We start from the raw sequence: 17,931 nt of genomic DNA, 5'->3' as shown, positions 1-17,931 counted from the left end.
ATGGTTGTTAGGTACAGTCATCTCTCAGTATCTGTGGGGAACTGGTTCTAAGGATCTCTCAAACACCCAGTATGTATGGATGATAAAGTTCCTTACATATTGCTATAGTATTTGTATAGAGCCTACACACATTATTCTGCATTCTGTAAATCATCTTTAGGTTACTTATATAATGCTATGTGTAAGTTTATTCTCTGCTCTAGAGCCTTAATTCGAGGGGTTAGGCATGGTGTATAAGCTTTTTAAAAAACTTGGAAACTTAAGAACAAGTATTAACACAGTTATCTAGGACCTACCTTCCATTTATTTTCATCTGTTCCCAAATATCCGCTAAAGGCTTTTTTGCCCCAAGGACAATGCACTGGGTTGCAAATTGGCGCAAACGCTGAGACAGACTTCAGAAATAAAGGAAATTTAAAAATAAGTTTAATTTTGCTAAATCAAATATGAATAGATATTTTCAACTAGCTTAAAAATTAACTTGCAATGAAAACCCCTGTGAACAATTTTTCTTTTGATATATTACAGGCCTCCATTGTACACCTCTCCATAATACAGTCTTTTGTATACTCTAAGAGAGCTAATAATTTAGGTGCCCTAATAACATAAAAGCATGGGTTTATTTAATGAAGGTATAAACAAAAGTTTGTGTTCAGAGTTTCTACTACTTTTTCCCCTGAAAACTAGTCCATAGTAATATGAAACAGCTCATCCTTACCTTAGTGAACATATTATTACACCCGAGACATTATTTCTCTTAAACAGTGTCAAGAAAGCAGGGAGGAGGAATACCTTAAACATGACAAAATTTTTAACTCAATTTTGTGTTTTGTACAATGTTGCTTTTTTTCTTTTTTTAGAATTTTTTAATATTTATTTTTTAGTTTTTTCAGTGGACACAACATCTTTATTTTGATTTTTATGCAGTGCTGAGGATCGAACCCAGCACCCTGCGCATGCCAGGCGAGTGCGCTACCGCTTGAGCCACATACCCAGACCCTACAATGTTGTTTTCCACTGGATAAAGGTACAAAGATGGAATCTCTCAGCTTTAGAATATTTATCAATGTATATATTTAACAATACCTTTATTAAAAACAAGATTTTATACAAAAAATTTAAAGTTGCTTTTCTACCTCAGACACAATAAACTAACTGCCTTATATTCACAAAATAGAAAATAAAATCCTGTTTCCACTGTTATACTATGAAATTGCTATGAGAAATATTTTCATTTCTCAGTAGCACATCTAAAGTAAATAATCTTTACTACAAGTGTAAAAAGTTCTGGTTCAATCCTCTTCATTGCAAAAATAGAAACAAACAAGGAAAAGACATCTTTACTAAGGGAATTAAATGGGTTAAACAAACCTTGCTATACAGAGTACAGAAGTAATCTTAAGATGATCATTGCTTTGACATTTCCTTTTCAACTCCTGAAATATGCTCTGCACAGAATGACACTCTATATGTGTGGTTACTAATCGTGGCTCACTTAAACAAACAAAAATGTAAAGCTATAAAGCTTCAAATAATAGGAAAAGCTGAAAATGATGTTTTTCAATCATGGTCTAATTCAGTTTACATGTAGATGCATTAAGAAGATAAAATTCTTAAATTTCTACAAATCATGAATATTTTCTTTAACCTCAAAAAATTAAGTAAATTTTTCAAAGATTCCTGGCAAAAGTATAAATAAATGACAAACTGTCACAATAACATTAATCAAATATAACAACTTTTAGAGGGAAAAATGTGTTCAAAACTAGAGTTTAAATAAAAGTAATGGAAAAGATAAGCTACATTTTATAAACTTCTAGTAGGCCAACAAGAAACCACCCTGATGGAATTCCTATGCTTCTGATTCTATAACATGTCATGTAATCAAACTTAATACCCTCTGTCAATACCCTGAAATTCCCAACACTTAGAAAGTTTAGTCCCAATACTACAACATTATCATAATTTTCACATCTGAGAATTCCTAATATCATATTATTTAAGAAAAATATTTATCCTTAGGCTTTGGTAATCTTACTTTATATTTTCCAGGATTTTTCAAAGCACAAATCAGAGCTCCATGACCTCCCATAGAGTGGCCAAAAATAGACATCCTTTGGGGGTCCACTGGAAAATTGGCATTTATGAGTTGTGGAAGCTAGAAAGAATTTAAATATGACAAAAATTATCAGAGAAAGTAAGTTTAGGCTTTTTCAAAGTTATATAAAATAACTACACAATATCCAAATCACATTCTTAATGTTTTCAGCTGATGAAGACTAAAGAAAAATAAAAACAAAAACTCAGGTAGACAATAGTTGTTAATATCACTCAGAATAACACAGGGCATAGAATTCTTTAAAAGCAACTTTATAGGAAGATTATGCAGAAAGAGCCTTTAAAATGTTCCAAACATTTTGCCTAGTAATTTCACATTTTAGAATATATTTCAAGGGAAAAATCCTTAGGGGTAAAAAATTATGTACAAAGACAATCAATACAGTAACATTTGTTACGGTAAAAAAATATACATTAAAAACATAATTTATTATTTTCCAATGTAAAATGTTTATTTCATTTGGCAGAATATTATTTAATTATTAAAATTAGAATAATACTGGTATTTATTTTCTATAATTAAAATAAAGAAAAGCAAAAAAATTATAATTGTGTGAAAATTAATCACAGAAAAAACTCTGCAATATACTAAAACACAATTATTATTCAGAGTGTAAGATTTATTTGTTATTAAAATTTTAATTATTGAGTGTTATGATGTAATAAAATCATAAAATTTTTAAAAATGCATAAACTGTACATAAATATTATGAATAGAAGTAATGTTTTACTACTTATCCTTTCTAACTCAGCCTTGTTTTATCACCATGAAAGATATTTGAATGAACCATCTGTCAGGAAATCAAAGGTTATTGCTTATTCTATTTTCTTTGATAAGCTGGATAATATATACATTCTCAATATAACTATTAAAATCTTTAAATTCATACTTAGTATTAATTTAAACTGCAGCAAATATCATTATAACATTAGTAAACTTTGCAATCTTCACTAAGGTAGTTCATAAAAATATATGAAATAGATTCACCAATACCATACTCTAGTTTCAAATTGGGAGAACTGGAAGGACTTTGTGTCTAAAATTAAACTCTTTACAATTATCGGTCAATAATTAAACTACTAATTAAATCACCTCCTCCGTTACATAAGAGTACATTCTGTAGTTAGTCTTCCAAGGATCTTCAGTGGCATTCACATAAAACCCAGCACCAGTGCCAAAGTCCCAGCTCTCATCTTCCCCTTTAATATTGCAGCCACCTGTCAAGAAAAATTCTGGTATTTTTATCCACTCTCTGGTAATTTATTTAATAATGTACTTTTAGATAAATATGCAAATCCATTTGCATTATAGCTGTTCACCAAATATTGTGAGCTCTCTCTTTTGGAGTACTTGGTAAGACTATATTCCTGGACCTCCTAGCCTGGTATAGGAACCATGCGACTAGTTCTAGCCAATAAGGTGAGAGGGAATGACCTGCCAAACAGAATTCAGCTGCCAAGGTAAGGTTCATTATCTTTCTTTGTTCATGAAGTTCCATCTATGGATTCTGAATATATGTTTCCTGTTTTGTAGTAAGTGTCCATAAAGAAGTTATCTTTCAGAACTATATAGAGAGCCCCTTCCTAATAACCCACCCCCTCTACTATATTTCTTTAATTCTCTTTAGTACTGTGACAAGCTTGTGCTCAATTTTCTATCTTGAAGAAAAAGACTTCTAATGTGCTCTGATATAATTCCCTCCTGCTTCCACTTTTCACTCAGAGCATGGTATTTTAGAGTCATGATGTCACTTGAAAGATTTAAGAGATAATAGCAAAAAATGAAACAAATTATATAATGTACATACCAATTATAACTTAGTCCTTAAATATTTAAATTTTTATAGAAAATCTGTGAGCAAGAATACTTACGAGGGCTGGTGTCTGGAGCAATGACAACAAGGCCATGTTCTGAGGCAGCTTGATGATAACCAGATTTTGATATAAAATTCTGTTCTGTGCAAGTTAAACCTGAAGATCAAAAGCACTGTTACCGTTATCTCATGTTATACTGTGAATAGTTTAGAAACTTTTAACCTTTTTATAGTACAGGAAAACAAGTTCACTTGTTATTATTTTGCTGTAGATATAAGTTGAGTAAGATTTAAGTTCCCTTTCTTATAAAATTTATAATAGTATAAATCTAAGAACCATCATAGGTTAAATGATTCCATCATTATCCTTTCAAAGTCACTTCCTAAATTTTCAAACCTGAAACTCTTTGGACCAGATGTGCTTGCGAATTCAGAAAATTTCAAACATATAATGGCAATATGGGGCATATATTCAACAGGAAAACAAGCCCAGCAGGGTATACTGTCCAGTAAGTTGAATGAAAACAATTACAAAACTACTACATCAATTGTTACATTACTAAAATTGATAAATTAGCTGAAAATGTTATTATATCAGCATAAAAACTTAAGTAGTCACAGTAAAAAAAAAGCTAATACTATGGCCATCATAACACAAAGAACTTAAATATACAGATAGTTCTCAGCAAAAATTCTATAATTTCTCACTGACCTAAAAGGAGAACAACAATGAACATAATATCTTTCTTAAATTCAGTTTTAGCCCCAGTTTTTAGAACAGTTTCTGTCATTTTTCCTAGTTCTGTGCATTTCAGTCATGTGATAAAGAGATGACTTAATTCACTTACCATAGGTTCCTAAGACTATGGATGACATGAGAATGACCAAGAATGAACCAGCAGTAAATTCTTGAACTAAGCACCACCTAATAGCCCTTTTCTAGCAGTCAGTGCAAAATACTGCATCTGATTATTAGCAATATCAAAACTTATTGATATGCATGAGGAAATATGGACTATAAAACACTTTTATAGTTGCTAATTATTCCATAATAGAGAGCACAGAGACTTATAGTGTGCCCATATATATTGATTAAATTAATAATCAACAATAAGACACAAAGTTACAAATATCATTATGGGCATTTATGCTTAAACTCTGTTAGGACATAGACTTTCATCAGTCATGGCAGAGCAATAAGGTGGTTTGTCTACCTTATTTATTTATAATTGTATAAATCTAAGAACCATCATAGGCTCAATGATTACATCATTATCCTTGCAAAGTCACTAAATTTTCAATCCTGAAATTCTTTGGACCAGATGTGCTTGGGAATTCAGAAAATTTCAAATGTATAATGGCAATATGGGGCATATGCTCAACCGGAAAACAAACCCAGAATTATTCAGTAAGTTGAATGAAAACAAGTAAACACTCTGAAATCCTTTTGTCATCATTTCTCAAGGGCATTGGTCAGACCATCTTACTTTTTTTTAGAAAATCAAGACTTAATTTCCAAGGTCTATCTGTTCTTCAGAATCTCACTAAGGAAACTCTTCTGCCATTTAATGTTCTTACCAGTATGTTTTCCAGTCAACTGAGTCATAGCATGATGAAGAACTGCCCCCACTACTGTCAAAGTTCACCATTTTGCAGACCTCAAAGTAAATGTGTTCAAAGGAGAAAGGGTAATAGGGTAGAAAGCAGGGGTTTGGGATTTCAGATGGGATCTGTTTCTAAGTGTCACTCAGCCTTTTACTAACCAATTTAAAAATTCTGAGTCTGAGTTCCTTCATTGGAAAAATGGAGAATGCCACCTCTTTCTATATCATAAGAAGATTAAATGTGATTAGATGTAATGATTTTTTAAATTGGGTCTCGGGTAGACCAAATAGTACCCTACACTTGAGAAATGAAAATCTGTTAGGTGCCAGAGAAAAATTTCATTTTTTTTCCAGGTGGAATGCAAATTCTTTGATTAAAGTAGGGAGAGTGAATTGTAGAGGCACAGAAATGAAGATAATTCAACCAGAAGGATTACTCATTAAGAGTACATAGATAGTTACTAATTATAATCTACTCAACCTAGGAGCCCTAGGCTGAGGTAGGAAGATTCCAAAGTCAAAGCTAGCCTCAGCAACTTAGTGAGTCCTGAGCAACTTGGATGGGGATGTTTCTCAGTGGTTAAGTGCCCCTTGGGTTCAATCCCCAAAAGAAAGAAGGAAAAAAAAAAAAACCCAATAAACCAAAAAACTACTCAATCAACCTCATCTATATGAAGAGATAAAAATTTTTGGGCAACAACTTTACTGAGCAATTCAATTAAATGATTATTAGTATACTCACGGCTCTGCAGCCATAACATTTTTTATCACCTCAAAAAGAAACCCAATGCCCATTAGCTGCCATTCCCCATTTGTTCCACCTACAGCCTCCAGACCCAGGCTACCACTACTCTACCTTCTGCCCCTATGGATTTGCCTATTCTGGTCATGTCATATAAGGGGAATTTAACAATATGTTGTCTTTGGTGGATGGATTTTTTCCCTTAGAATGTTTTCAAAGTACATCCACATTGTGGCATGTATGAAGGCTTCATTAATTTTGATTCTTAATAATATTCTATTTTTTAATAATATTCTACTACATTTTATTTATTATTTCATCCAGTTGGTAGACATCTGGTTTGTTCCTAGTTTTTGGCTATTACAAATAATGTGCTATGAATGTTCATATTTCTGTGTGTGGATACATTTTCAATCCTCTTGGGTTGTATAGCTAATGAAAAAATGTTATGACAGCCATCTCAACTTGCCAAAGACAGGAATCACCACATGGGGACTATCTTTGAAGACTTCTTTAGATGTTCTGATTTTAACTAATCTGTCAACTTTAGCAACTTACTGGTAAGTAAACACTTTGCTATCCTTTTGTCATCATTTCTCAAGGGCGCTGGTCAGAAAATCTTACCTTTTTTTAGAAAATCAAGACTTAATTACCAAGGTCTATCTGTTCAGAATCTCACTAAGGAAACTGTTCTGCCATTTAATATAAATAGAACAAAAATTCTATATTTTACCCTCAAAAAGCTCAACTAACCTGTTTTTATACATTTCAATTTTGGTTAGGAATTAATCTGATCTCAGATTAAGTGTTTAACCAAAAGTTATGACTTTTAGTAGCTCTTGTCTGAAACAATGCAAAAAGAACAGAGACTGAATACACATCTGAACTGTGAGTCAGAAAACCTGCTCAACCTTACACTGTTATGTGACTTTGGGCAGTATTCAGCTTCTGTGGGCCTCAGTTTTCTTTCTATGAATTAATTACCTAAGGTTATATTTAGCTACACATTACTATGTATTCTATAACAATTAAATGTCTAATTTTGTTGCTACTGCTTTTTGCCAATATCAAATGTTTTCCTAGAAAAACTGGTGTTCTTCATTTGGTCATCGAAGTGCTTTGTTGAATTAAAATGAGATACACAACTAAGTCTTTTTTCCTAAAGTGAACATTTATTCTCATTTCAAATTGGTGCTTGGGGCATATCCTTGATATACATACACAGGGAGGATTTATTAAATAAATGTTGTAAGAACCTATTTTAAAGAAACAACAGCTCTCCATGACACAATTTGGGTGCCATAACTCTCTCCTTGTAACTTTTTCTTATAAAGATGAAGTGCTAATATCTTGTGAAAGAGAAATTAGCACAGAGGTTCAAAACTACTAGTGTCAAAGTCTTACTCTCTCACAAATCTATTGTACAGTCTGATTAGGAATATTATCCAATGATTAAGAAGCATTAGTGTTCTTTGTGACTTTCTAGATTGTTGCAAGAGAAGCTCTATAGAGGTCAGTTAAAATATTATAGAGAACACTGCAGGAAGGTACTTATCTGTGGTCTACAATTAGTGTACCAAGGTGCTCTGGTTCCATCTAATAGTGTTCTATTTGGCAAAGTCTCTACAAACTGCAGAAACGCTTGGGCAGGATAAGTTGCCGCAGTCTGGCTGGGCACAAATCATGAGCCACTGAAGCAGGAACAAACTTTATTTCTGAACTCCACCAGCACACTCCACACATGCTCCCGGGAACTTTCCCGAACGCCACCCACGCGGCTCCTCTAGGAACCACCAACCGGAAATCCCTCCTCTGGCGCTTCCCCAACCAATGCAAACTCTTCAGGAATCCCCCACGAGAGCTCAACTGGTACTCAACGGGAACTCAAAAGTCATCATCTTAATGGCTCGCTGGTGTCACCTCTCAACCACTACTTCTGGCAAAAATGCCATGCATCATCCTGACTCGGCTGTGGCCCTCAACAATAAGTTAAATAAGTGACTTTCTAAACCTTCACCTTTGAGCCCAGGATTGTTCATTCTCTACAAAGTTACTTGGTCTAATTGAAAAAAGAGTGAAGTAAATCTAATTCCACAGGTCTGAAGTTTTCTTAAGATAAAATTACAAAGCAGGTGATGATAAGCCTCTATTTTATAAGAGGCTCAGAAAGCATACCAGTGAGTCAAAGTTAAAAGGTAAGAAAAGCCAGTTAAAAGGGAATTGCTTTATAAAACTTAAATGTATAATACTCACCAGACAACCAATACAGTGCAGGGCACTTTCCACTTTCTGCCTTTGGTGGTAAGTAGATAGCAAATTTCATTTTGCACTTCAGCTCAACACTATAGTTTTAACAACAATCATCACAACAAAATATTAATGCCCTTTATTAATCAAGTCAGAGACAAAATAATTAAGCACTATGTAAAAAGTAAAATATATAATACAGGTCCAAAAAAAGTGGTTGAATATCTAAACTAAGTACTTCATCTAGGCTTAAGAAATATATTGTCCCTTAAAGAAAGAAGAAAACCTGTTGGGCATAATGATTAACCAATGTAAGGCTCTGCTTGGAATGGCACAGTGTCATTTTGAATAGAATAAATTTAAAAATAAATGTAGACCTCATTGTAGCACTTCTATTATTAAAAAGAAAAATTGTTCCTATTTATAAAGGGATGTATGAAATATATCAGCTTTGATAAAAAATTAATTCCAAATATTTTAAATTACATGCTGGTTCTTGAGCACTGAAATATTCCACATCCTTAATCTGTTTTTTCATCATAATATTTTATCACAATCACTATTATCACAAGTAAGATAATTTTGATAAAAACCATAGAACATTCTCATATAAACAGGCATTTATGCAACCCTGACCTTGCAGATGGAATTTTAAATTTACTGCTTCAGAATAGCTCTTTTAAAAAAAACTGTTACACATATACTTTAAATAATAACAACAAATACTAAATAGTTCTACAAACTCTATATGAAACTAGTTTCCCCCCACCCTACAACCTTTTCATTTGCCACATTCAAGAGATGATCCATTTACCTCTTATAGCTAATTCTTCTAGCATTTACCCTATCTCTATAACAGGTCTTCATTTATTCCTTGATTTTTCAGTTTTAGTTATTATTTACTGAATTTCCATTATGGAAGAATTTTATTTAACTTCCCTATCGTTGTTCTCTGTACCTCCCTACATTTCTCCTCTCCACATCCTCTCAATATACAATTTTAGTTGATCAGTATGAAGAAGCTATAAATGCTATTCAGAGACGAACCATGCAGTATGCCAGAACTACCTCCCTCTCCTTTTAATGTTTTTTTTTTTTGTTTTCACTGAGTTTGTTATTCTTTTGTTACTTGACTATGTTGACTTTTTAGGTACAGACTCCCACAAAGACCCCATCTTTGCTAGTGAGAAATTTTCTGTACGCTCCTTTCCATTCTCTGCAAATGTTTGCTTTTATTTTTCTACCCTATTTTAAACATCTTTTCCTGTGGATGATTAGAAGTCATAAAAATTTTCTGGCAGCTGTTTTTAGGTCTTCAACTAATGTTAGGGAAATTAAGCTGTCTTCTTTCATGATATACCACATCAGATCCATGACCAATTCCAGAATATTTGTTATCAACTGGCTTAACCAAAAGTGCAGAGTCATGTTCCAGGATAGTTGGTGCCTTAAAACCTTTTTGTAAACTTAAAAACTTGTTAAGGGGAATAAAAAGATGTTAAAAAAGAAAAGAAAAGAAAAGGAAAGAAAGAAAGAAAACACAAAGTAAGTGGCACACGCAGGGGGAAAAAAACTGATAAGAGGGTAGATCTCATGTTAAGCATTTTTACCACAATTAAAAAAAAAAAGGCCTATTTCAAGCAGCTGTGTTATAAATGAGGTCTAAAGCATATTTCAAACAGTGGTATGATTATCATTAACATAAAAGGAAAAAAACAGAATTATCAAGTATACTTTTGAAACTTCTGTTCCTATCATGTCATTATGATGCTGCTCAATTACCAAAAGAACAGGATGTCATACACAGAAATTTGTTATTGAGATGGGGATAGGGAGAAGGATCAGGCCATAACTACCAGGCACACAAAACTTTAAGGCTGTGCTTCTCTTCAAAGATCCCCTACCTTCAAAGGGAGCAAAGCAGAAGCAAAACTATTAAATGGTTAGGAGGATCCTGGAGCACACAAAGGATTACATTCCAGAACAATTCTTGAAAGATAACTCTAAATCACACAGGATTATACAATAAATAGATTACAGGAACTTAAGTTTATAGTTTTTGTTTAACTAGAAAGGGAAATGATCTGACTTGAAGGTAGAGAAACAAACATCAGAAGGTAATCGTAAGCTTATTAATTAATGGTAAAATTCAAAGCCTAACTTTAGACAAAATTCTAACCTATCTTAGAATACCTGAGAAATCATACGTCTATATTCTCTAAGACTAAGACCACAGAACATCTCTCCTCAGTGTCTGCTCAATTCTGTCTTTCTGGGTGTGTACTGACTGCCTCTGCTTCATAAATCAGCCTGTGCCTCTTACTGATGTGTTTTGAAATTTGTCTTGCTGCAGATATCAAGGTAGTTGTTGTCCTGAGTTGAGGTCTCCTTCTTCCAAGGACCTCCCTGGACCCCTTTTCCAGTGACATTAATGACACTGGGTTTATTTTATCACTACTTCAACATCAAAAATCCCCTTCACCCAGTTTCATAAATTTCCTCTCAAATACAATTAATTCTATTTCATTTTCTAAAAATGAAACCTCATCAAAGCAATACTACCCAATAGGATTTTCTACAATAATGAAAATGTTCCATATCTGTATGTCCAATATGGCAAATTCTAGTCATACATTAGCTAAAAATGTTCTCAGAATTTTTAATGGCACCATAGACGTTTTCATAAAGTTTTAGAAGGCCATCAACACAAATCTGGAAGGTATTCTTTGTTAGGCTCCACAGTCCAACCCCTACAGAATTAAGTTTGGTGAAACTGTCATTTAGATAACAAGAGAAACCACATTCAAAAGTGAAATCATATACCAAAATATATAAACATTTGTTTAAAATTAGGCAAAACAAATCAAATTGAATGAGACATCTAAAGTTATGTACATCTTCTTAATAGTTACCTGTCATGTTCAAATACTTTCTGCAATCCTCCAAAGCACTTGTTGCTGGAAATCTGTTTCAATGCCATTCTTTTCCTATTAGTGAAGATTAATCTCATTAATTTCTAAAAAAGACGTAGTTCCTGAAAACTTGAAATGAAACTCATTGTTTCCAGATCAATTATCTAAATACACATCTGTTTTCCATCCAGAAATTTTTCACATGCCATTTTTCTGATAAATAACATTTAGAAACTAACTTTCATATTCACACTTATATTTGTTATCTGTACTTGACTCTAGAAAATTTTAATAACTTGTCATACCATTAATAATTTACTGTTGCAGACTGCCCCAGATTTATAAAAAAAAAAAAATCTCAAGTTACTAATCGACCAGTTTAGTAGATTAAAAAATATTAACAGTCTACCTGTCAACTGTAACAAAGAAGTGAAGGAGTGGGTATTTTTAATTATGGTTGATTTTAAAACAGAAAGATGATGTGCCTATAATTATTTTGATGACAATATAACATTATTGATGACTAACATTATGATAGGTATTTTTCAATATGCTAAACCAGATCAAATTATTCATCCTCTGAGAGCTTTTGAGAAAAAGTGATACATAAATTTTAGATTAATATTTCTCCTTTTAAACCAAACCAACACAGATCTGTTATTAGGGAATAAAAAGAACAGCTTGTTGTACAATATAGGTCTGCTATTTTCTAAATAAAAAGAACAGCTTGTTTTTAGGAAATTTTGAAGTTTAGCACTTAATTTTTCTTTTCTCTCCAACAGATCTTTTTAATTGTCATATAAAAGTAATTTCAAACTTACATGTAAAATGTTACACATTATATTTTAATAGTAAATACATGGAAATAATTGGAAAACCATTTATCTGTTGAGCAAAGAGGAATGAAACTGATTATAATGTGTATCTCTCAAGGGAGGATTACCTTCCCATTCCTAGAAGCATTACATTAAAATATAAAATGATAAGTTCTATATACTAAATAAAAAGTCCAGATACCAGAAACAGATATTACCACTCTGGTGGTTTTTTTCAGTGAAATGTACTACTATAGGCTGATCAGCTGCAGCTTTAGTATTATTCTTACAAAGATATGTTAATAATAATCTTAAAAAGCAAACTTGGAAATATCTTTGCAAAATTCCAAGTGAGAACAGTTTCAATCCTGTCTTCAAGCAATCCCTTCAGTAAGTCCAAATACTTAGTTTTATATTAGAAAAATGGGATTTAAACTCAGGAAGTCTGACATCAGAGCCCCTTCTCTTAGCTGTTTTGCTGTCCTGCCTCTGTAGAGGATCATTAAGTACTTAAAAAAAAAAAAAAAAAAAAAAAAAAAAAGACAACCAAAAATTGACTGGATTCTATAGGATTAGGGTATTACAATTCCAAAGAGAGAAATTAACATCTCTTCCACTAGTTTTTGTTTTCAAACTATAAAAAAAAAATCCTTAAATGACAAATTGTTCCATTGTTCCATAAGATATTATGTTATTACATATTTACTTCAGTTTTTCTTATTCATGATCCTATCTTAAAGAATAAAATTATGCAGGGGGGACACTGTATAATATTTATATACATAAATCATGAGACCAAAGAATAAAATTTGCTAGATCATTCTACATGGGAATTTTCTTAAAGCTCTAGGAAGTAAGTAGGCTTTGTCAAAATATGGTACACTGGACACATATGGTACTTAAGAGGCACCTAATAATTACTATATTTCTTGAATTTGTGAATAATATTTTGAAGTTCTTAGATACTATGTGAAACTTCTAAAAATCACCTTGTCATTTATTTGTATCACATACTTTGTTATTCATTAATTTTAATAAACCACAAGTAGTCTATTTCCTCTGCTCTTTGAATATTCCTTAATTAAAATAATATTCCTTAATCAAAACTAAATACTATTCATTTGGCCAGAAAAAAACATGGTTAAAGTATTTTTTTAAAAATTGGGAGAATATTTTTTTTTAAAACCCATCTTTTAAAGTCCCCCCTACGTAACTTGTTTTATAAACTACCTTCAATTACAAATTAAGAACAATGTTAAGTTTAACAACAACAAAGAAAGGACATAAGCTAGGAATTAATATGATATATAATATATAATTATAAAACACTAGGTAGTTATATTTTTCAATAGAAATTGTCTGTGAAAAACAACTGATGTTTTAAACCAAGTTATTATATATTTTTTTCCATTTAACCCATAAACAATGAAAGGTAAGTTTACCTGTCCAATTGCTACTTGGTTTTTAGTCTGCAATGAAGGGCAGATGATCCTGAAAAAAGACCAAATGGATTATAAATTACAAAGTTTCTTATAGCACCATTACAAAGATTATGATGAAGCTGAAAAAGTCCTATTGTCTAGAGCACAAAGAGCTAAAGAGGCAAGAGAAAAGGAAATTGCAGTAAATGAAAAAGAATCCTTAAGAAAATTCACCGAGAAGGGTTTAGTAGCTTTTTCAGACCTCAACAAGTTCCTTAAAAAGTTAGAAAACATAGTTGGTTGCAGTGGCTCATGCCTTTAGTCCCAGCCGCTCGGGAGGTTGAGGCAGGGGGATCTCAAGTTCAAAAGTCAGCTTCAGCAACTGCGAGGCCCTAAGCAACTCAGTGAGACCCTGTCTCTAAATAAAATACAAAATAGGGATGGGGATGTGGCTCAGTGGTCAAGTGTTCTTGAGTTCAATCCCTGGTACCTACCTCCCCACCCCCCAAAAAAGTTAGAAAACATGAACTCCAAGTCTGAAAAGTTTTCATTAAGAATGCTCATGGTGTATTATCTATTTACAACCAAATTTATAATTAAAAAAAAAAGTAACAAGAAAACCATGAACATATTTCTGAAAAGTGATACCACCTCAAGAAGAGTCTCAGACAGGTCCTCCTGGAGGTATCTAGAAGAAGGCCGTAAGACAACAGCTCTAAGTGTATTCCTGACCTAAGGACCTTCCAGTGGATAAGATGTGAAGGTGTACCATGATATTAATGATCTTCATCTTGTGTAGACCTGGGCTAATGTGTGTGTTTGTGCCTTTCTATTTAGTGAAATAGTTTAAAAAGTAAACAAAAAAACAAACAAAAATAAAAAATAGAAAACATCATAGAATAAAGATAAAAAATATTTTTGTATAGCTGTACAATGTTTGGTTTTTAAAGTAAATTACAAAAGAGTAAACTACAAAGTTTAAAAAGTAAAAAAGTTACTAAGTAAAAAAGTAAAAAAGTAAACTAAGATTAATTTATTACTGAAGAAAAATACTTTTTAGGAAGTCTATGGCAGTATACACAAGGTCCTGGGACTTCATGTTCACTCACCACTCACTGACTCACCCAGAGCAACTTCCTTCCAGTCCTGGAATCTCCTTTCATAGCAACTAGCATATACTGGTATACCATTTTTATCTTTTATCCTGTGTTTTTACTGTGTCTTTCCTATATATGTATGCAAATAGTTTTACTGTACCTTTCCTCTTGATATATAAAGTTACCATTGTGATATAACTACCTACAGTATCTGTACAGTAATATGCTGTTTATAGACAAGGAGCAATAGGCTATATACTATCTAGGTTTGTGTGGGGACATTCTGTGATATCCACACAATAATGAAATCACCTAATGATCCTTTTCTCAGAACATATCCCAGAGTTAAGCAAGGCACCACTACACCTATTTTGCCACAAGCCCTGGTAACTGGTCAAAATCTTTCTTGGAATAAGAGTACTATGAAGACTTTTTTTTTTTTCTTTTTAAACAAATAAAAAGAAGTGTTAAGGTATAACTTGGAAATATGAGATGTAGTCATCTACTGAGAGTGAAGAAAAGAGAAGTGAGGACTAAGAGAGTAGAGGAAGATGGATTTATCTAGCTAAGAATTGTGGGTCAATTTTGTAATGTGAGCAAGAAAAAGGAGAGAAGAGATAAAGGAGGGAGGCAGACTAAAGGTCTATGAGTTTACTACACAGAAAGGACATGGTGATAAAATTGACTTATGAACTATGCTAAAGTGACCGATATTAAGTAAAATATACATATGGAAATTTACATAGTACCAATTGTGTGTCATTTGTCTGATACATGTTCCATTTAGGTTGTAATATAGATATATATTTAGATCTATAACAGATTTTGTAGGCGAAATGGGTACTAAGAACCAGTTTTAAAAAAAAGAAAAAACAGGTAAACACTAAAACAAACAAACAAACAAAAACCACCCTCAAGACCAAACCATTTTACAGTGCACCACCAATTCCCCCAACTGGCACTGTAAAATGTATCCAACTGTTCTAGAAAGTTCATGAATGGTGTTTGGAAAAGAAAGGTTCACTGAACATGGCTTGAACATGTCAAGCCAATCAGTAAAAACTGTTAAAGATCATTGGGGTTGTAGACAAGTGGTTGACCGGCTGCCTCAAATGTGTGAGGCACTGGGTTTGATCTTCAGCACCACATAAAAAAAATAAATAAAATAAAGATATTGTGTCCATCTACAATATTTTAAAAAACTTAAAGACAGTAAATATTCTTTATTCATAACATACCCACTTTCTAAAAAGTCAAACAGTCAAATCTTACTGTTTTCTTTTCTTATTGAAGCTAAGAGTCATCCAGAAATTCAGGTTCTTTGTATTTTTGCCCATTCTTTCCATTTTCTCACAAGTCTCAAAAGTTTTCTTTATATCTACAGGCTGAGCAACAATAATCCCCAAATCTGAAATGCTCCAAAATCTGAAAGTTGGGTGCACAAGACACCACAATTGGAAAACTCTGCACCATGAAACTTTTGCTTTACGAATAGAATTATTTAAAATATTGTATAAAATTACCTCTGGGCTTTGTATATGAGGAATATGAAACAGAAGGGAATTCTGTTTTGGTTCCCTCCCCAAGATATCTCTTTATGTATCTTCAAATAGTTCAAAATCTGAAATTCAAAACAGTTCTAGTTCTAAGCATTTTGGATATGGGATAGTCAACTGTTACTTGTGGTTTTGGTTACCATTCTGACTTCTTGAATTTGTATCTACTTCATTTCCAATATGTCCCACACTATCGATTATTAACAACCTAAACAGTTCTCTGCAAAACAGACTGCAGCGCCCCAACTGCTGGCTGCAACTTGTTTGTTCGTATTTGAAATGTTTCAACATTGCCCTTTTAACTCCCACTACCACCAATTCCAATTATATATAAGATATTAAAACTCAGCCTCCTACTTTCCTTCTAGTATGTCCCACTACAATTCTAGCCTAGGATTTTAATCCATTTAACTTAATGATCAATGGAGCCAAGAGGACCTATGCGAAATTGTTGTCATTTAATTTGAATGCTGTCTCCCTGATAACCCCATCTGAAATGGTGTCTGGTTCCCTACTGAACTCGGAGGTCATTTTACAACCTGAACTATTATCACCCAATCCAAAGATGCAGGCTCCCCTGGGCACTTCTTTCCGCGTGACCGCGCCTTCAGCTAGCCTGCCGTGTCCCCAACGTGTGTGGGCTACTCCCTTGGCCCTCTGAGGGCGCCACCATTGTCCCGAGGGAGGCCCGTTTCCTCGGTAGAATAGGAACACTTTTACTCGTGCGGTGGCAGCGCATGTAGACAGGGGGAACTGTTTTTGTACAAGGGAAAATACTGTCCACGGTAGCGGGCACTAGACAACGGGGAGCTTCTCCGGGATGCAGCACGCCGAGCGCGCCGAGTCACACACTGTTGGGAGCTCGGTGCAGGTAAAGGGATTAGGAGCCGTGCCCGGGACAAAGTCTGGCCTCGCGCCACGGTTTGGCAGCGTTTGGGCGCCGTCGCGTGCGAGCCGACATCTGCGCCGCAGGCCTCGGTGTCAGCCCGACCAAGCCTGGTTTACAGCTGCTGCTCTACACCTAAGCGGGCGGAGGACGTTGGCTGTTTTACCCGTACCCAGTCTTACCTATGGCTGCGGCAAGGGTGCCGGTGGGGACGCAAGACGCGGCAGGGAGGGGAGGGCGGTGCCTCAACATGGCCGGGGATCCGGCCCGGCCTGGCCCCGCCCACACCGGGATCCGCCCCTTTCCGCTAACCCCGCGGCTACGCCTCCTTGGGCCCGCCCTCTCCCTTAATTCGCTCTTCCCAGCAGGCTTTTCGCCTCCCGGTCTCGGCTCTGCAGCAGGGTCAGTGGAGCGTGTTAGAGGTTGGACCGCATCTCCTTATCCAGCGACTGTCCGCGCACTCAGAGCCTTCCGGGAGAAGTCAGCAAGACCTGAGGCTTTAGTAAACCTGAGGGCTGTCTCCACTTAAGTCGTGGAAAGGGTTTCTGTGTACCACTGTACAGTTTTTAGAAACCAAAGAATAATTTCAAGACCCCTCTCTCTCCACCCCCAAATCTTCAGTTCACCTACTTGGTAGATGGAATTAAGAGGTATTTGAAATCTTCAGTGGCAGACAACGTAGTACAAGCTCCGTCGGTGCCAAATGATCTTCCTTCGTT

General features: G+C 34.3%; 1 protein-coding gene across 4 annotated transcripts in view; it reads right to left on the bottom strand.

Moving 5' to 3' along the window:
- Nucleotides 1–17,931, bottom strand: part of ESD (esterase D) — a gene marked incomplete at its 5' end in the record, with an annotated part of 339,388 nt that overhangs the window by 6,484 nt on the left and 314,973 nt on the right. Inside the window, 8 exons of one of the 4 annotated variants that reach the window (XM_081285116.1) lie at nt 297–395; nt 2,039–2,158; nt 3,212–3,336; nt 3,991–4,089; nt 8,532–8,620; nt 11,438–11,512; nt 13,695–13,743; nt 17,395–17,508. In XM_081285116.1, the coding sequence (XP_081141242.1) occupies nt 297–395; nt 2,039–2,158; nt 3,212–3,336; nt 3,991–4,089; nt 8,532–8,620; nt 11,438–11,505 (600 nt within the window). Of the gene's footprint in view, nt 1–296; nt 396–2,038; nt 2,159–3,211; nt 3,337–3,990; nt 4,090–8,531; nt 8,621–11,437; nt 11,536–13,694; nt 13,746–17,394; nt 17,510–17,931 lie in introns of those variants that run through there. The other 3 variants (XM_081285117.1, XM_081285118.1, XM_081285115.1) reach the window with 3 other exon arrangements.

Source organism: Spermophilus citellus, assembly GCF_964194105.1.
Source record: "Spermophilus citellus genome assembly, chromosome: 1".
Lineage (NCBI taxonomy): Eukaryota > Metazoa > Chordata > Mammalia > Rodentia > Sciuridae > Spermophilus > Spermophilus citellus.
This window is presented reverse-complemented; position numbering and strand designations above follow the sequence as displayed.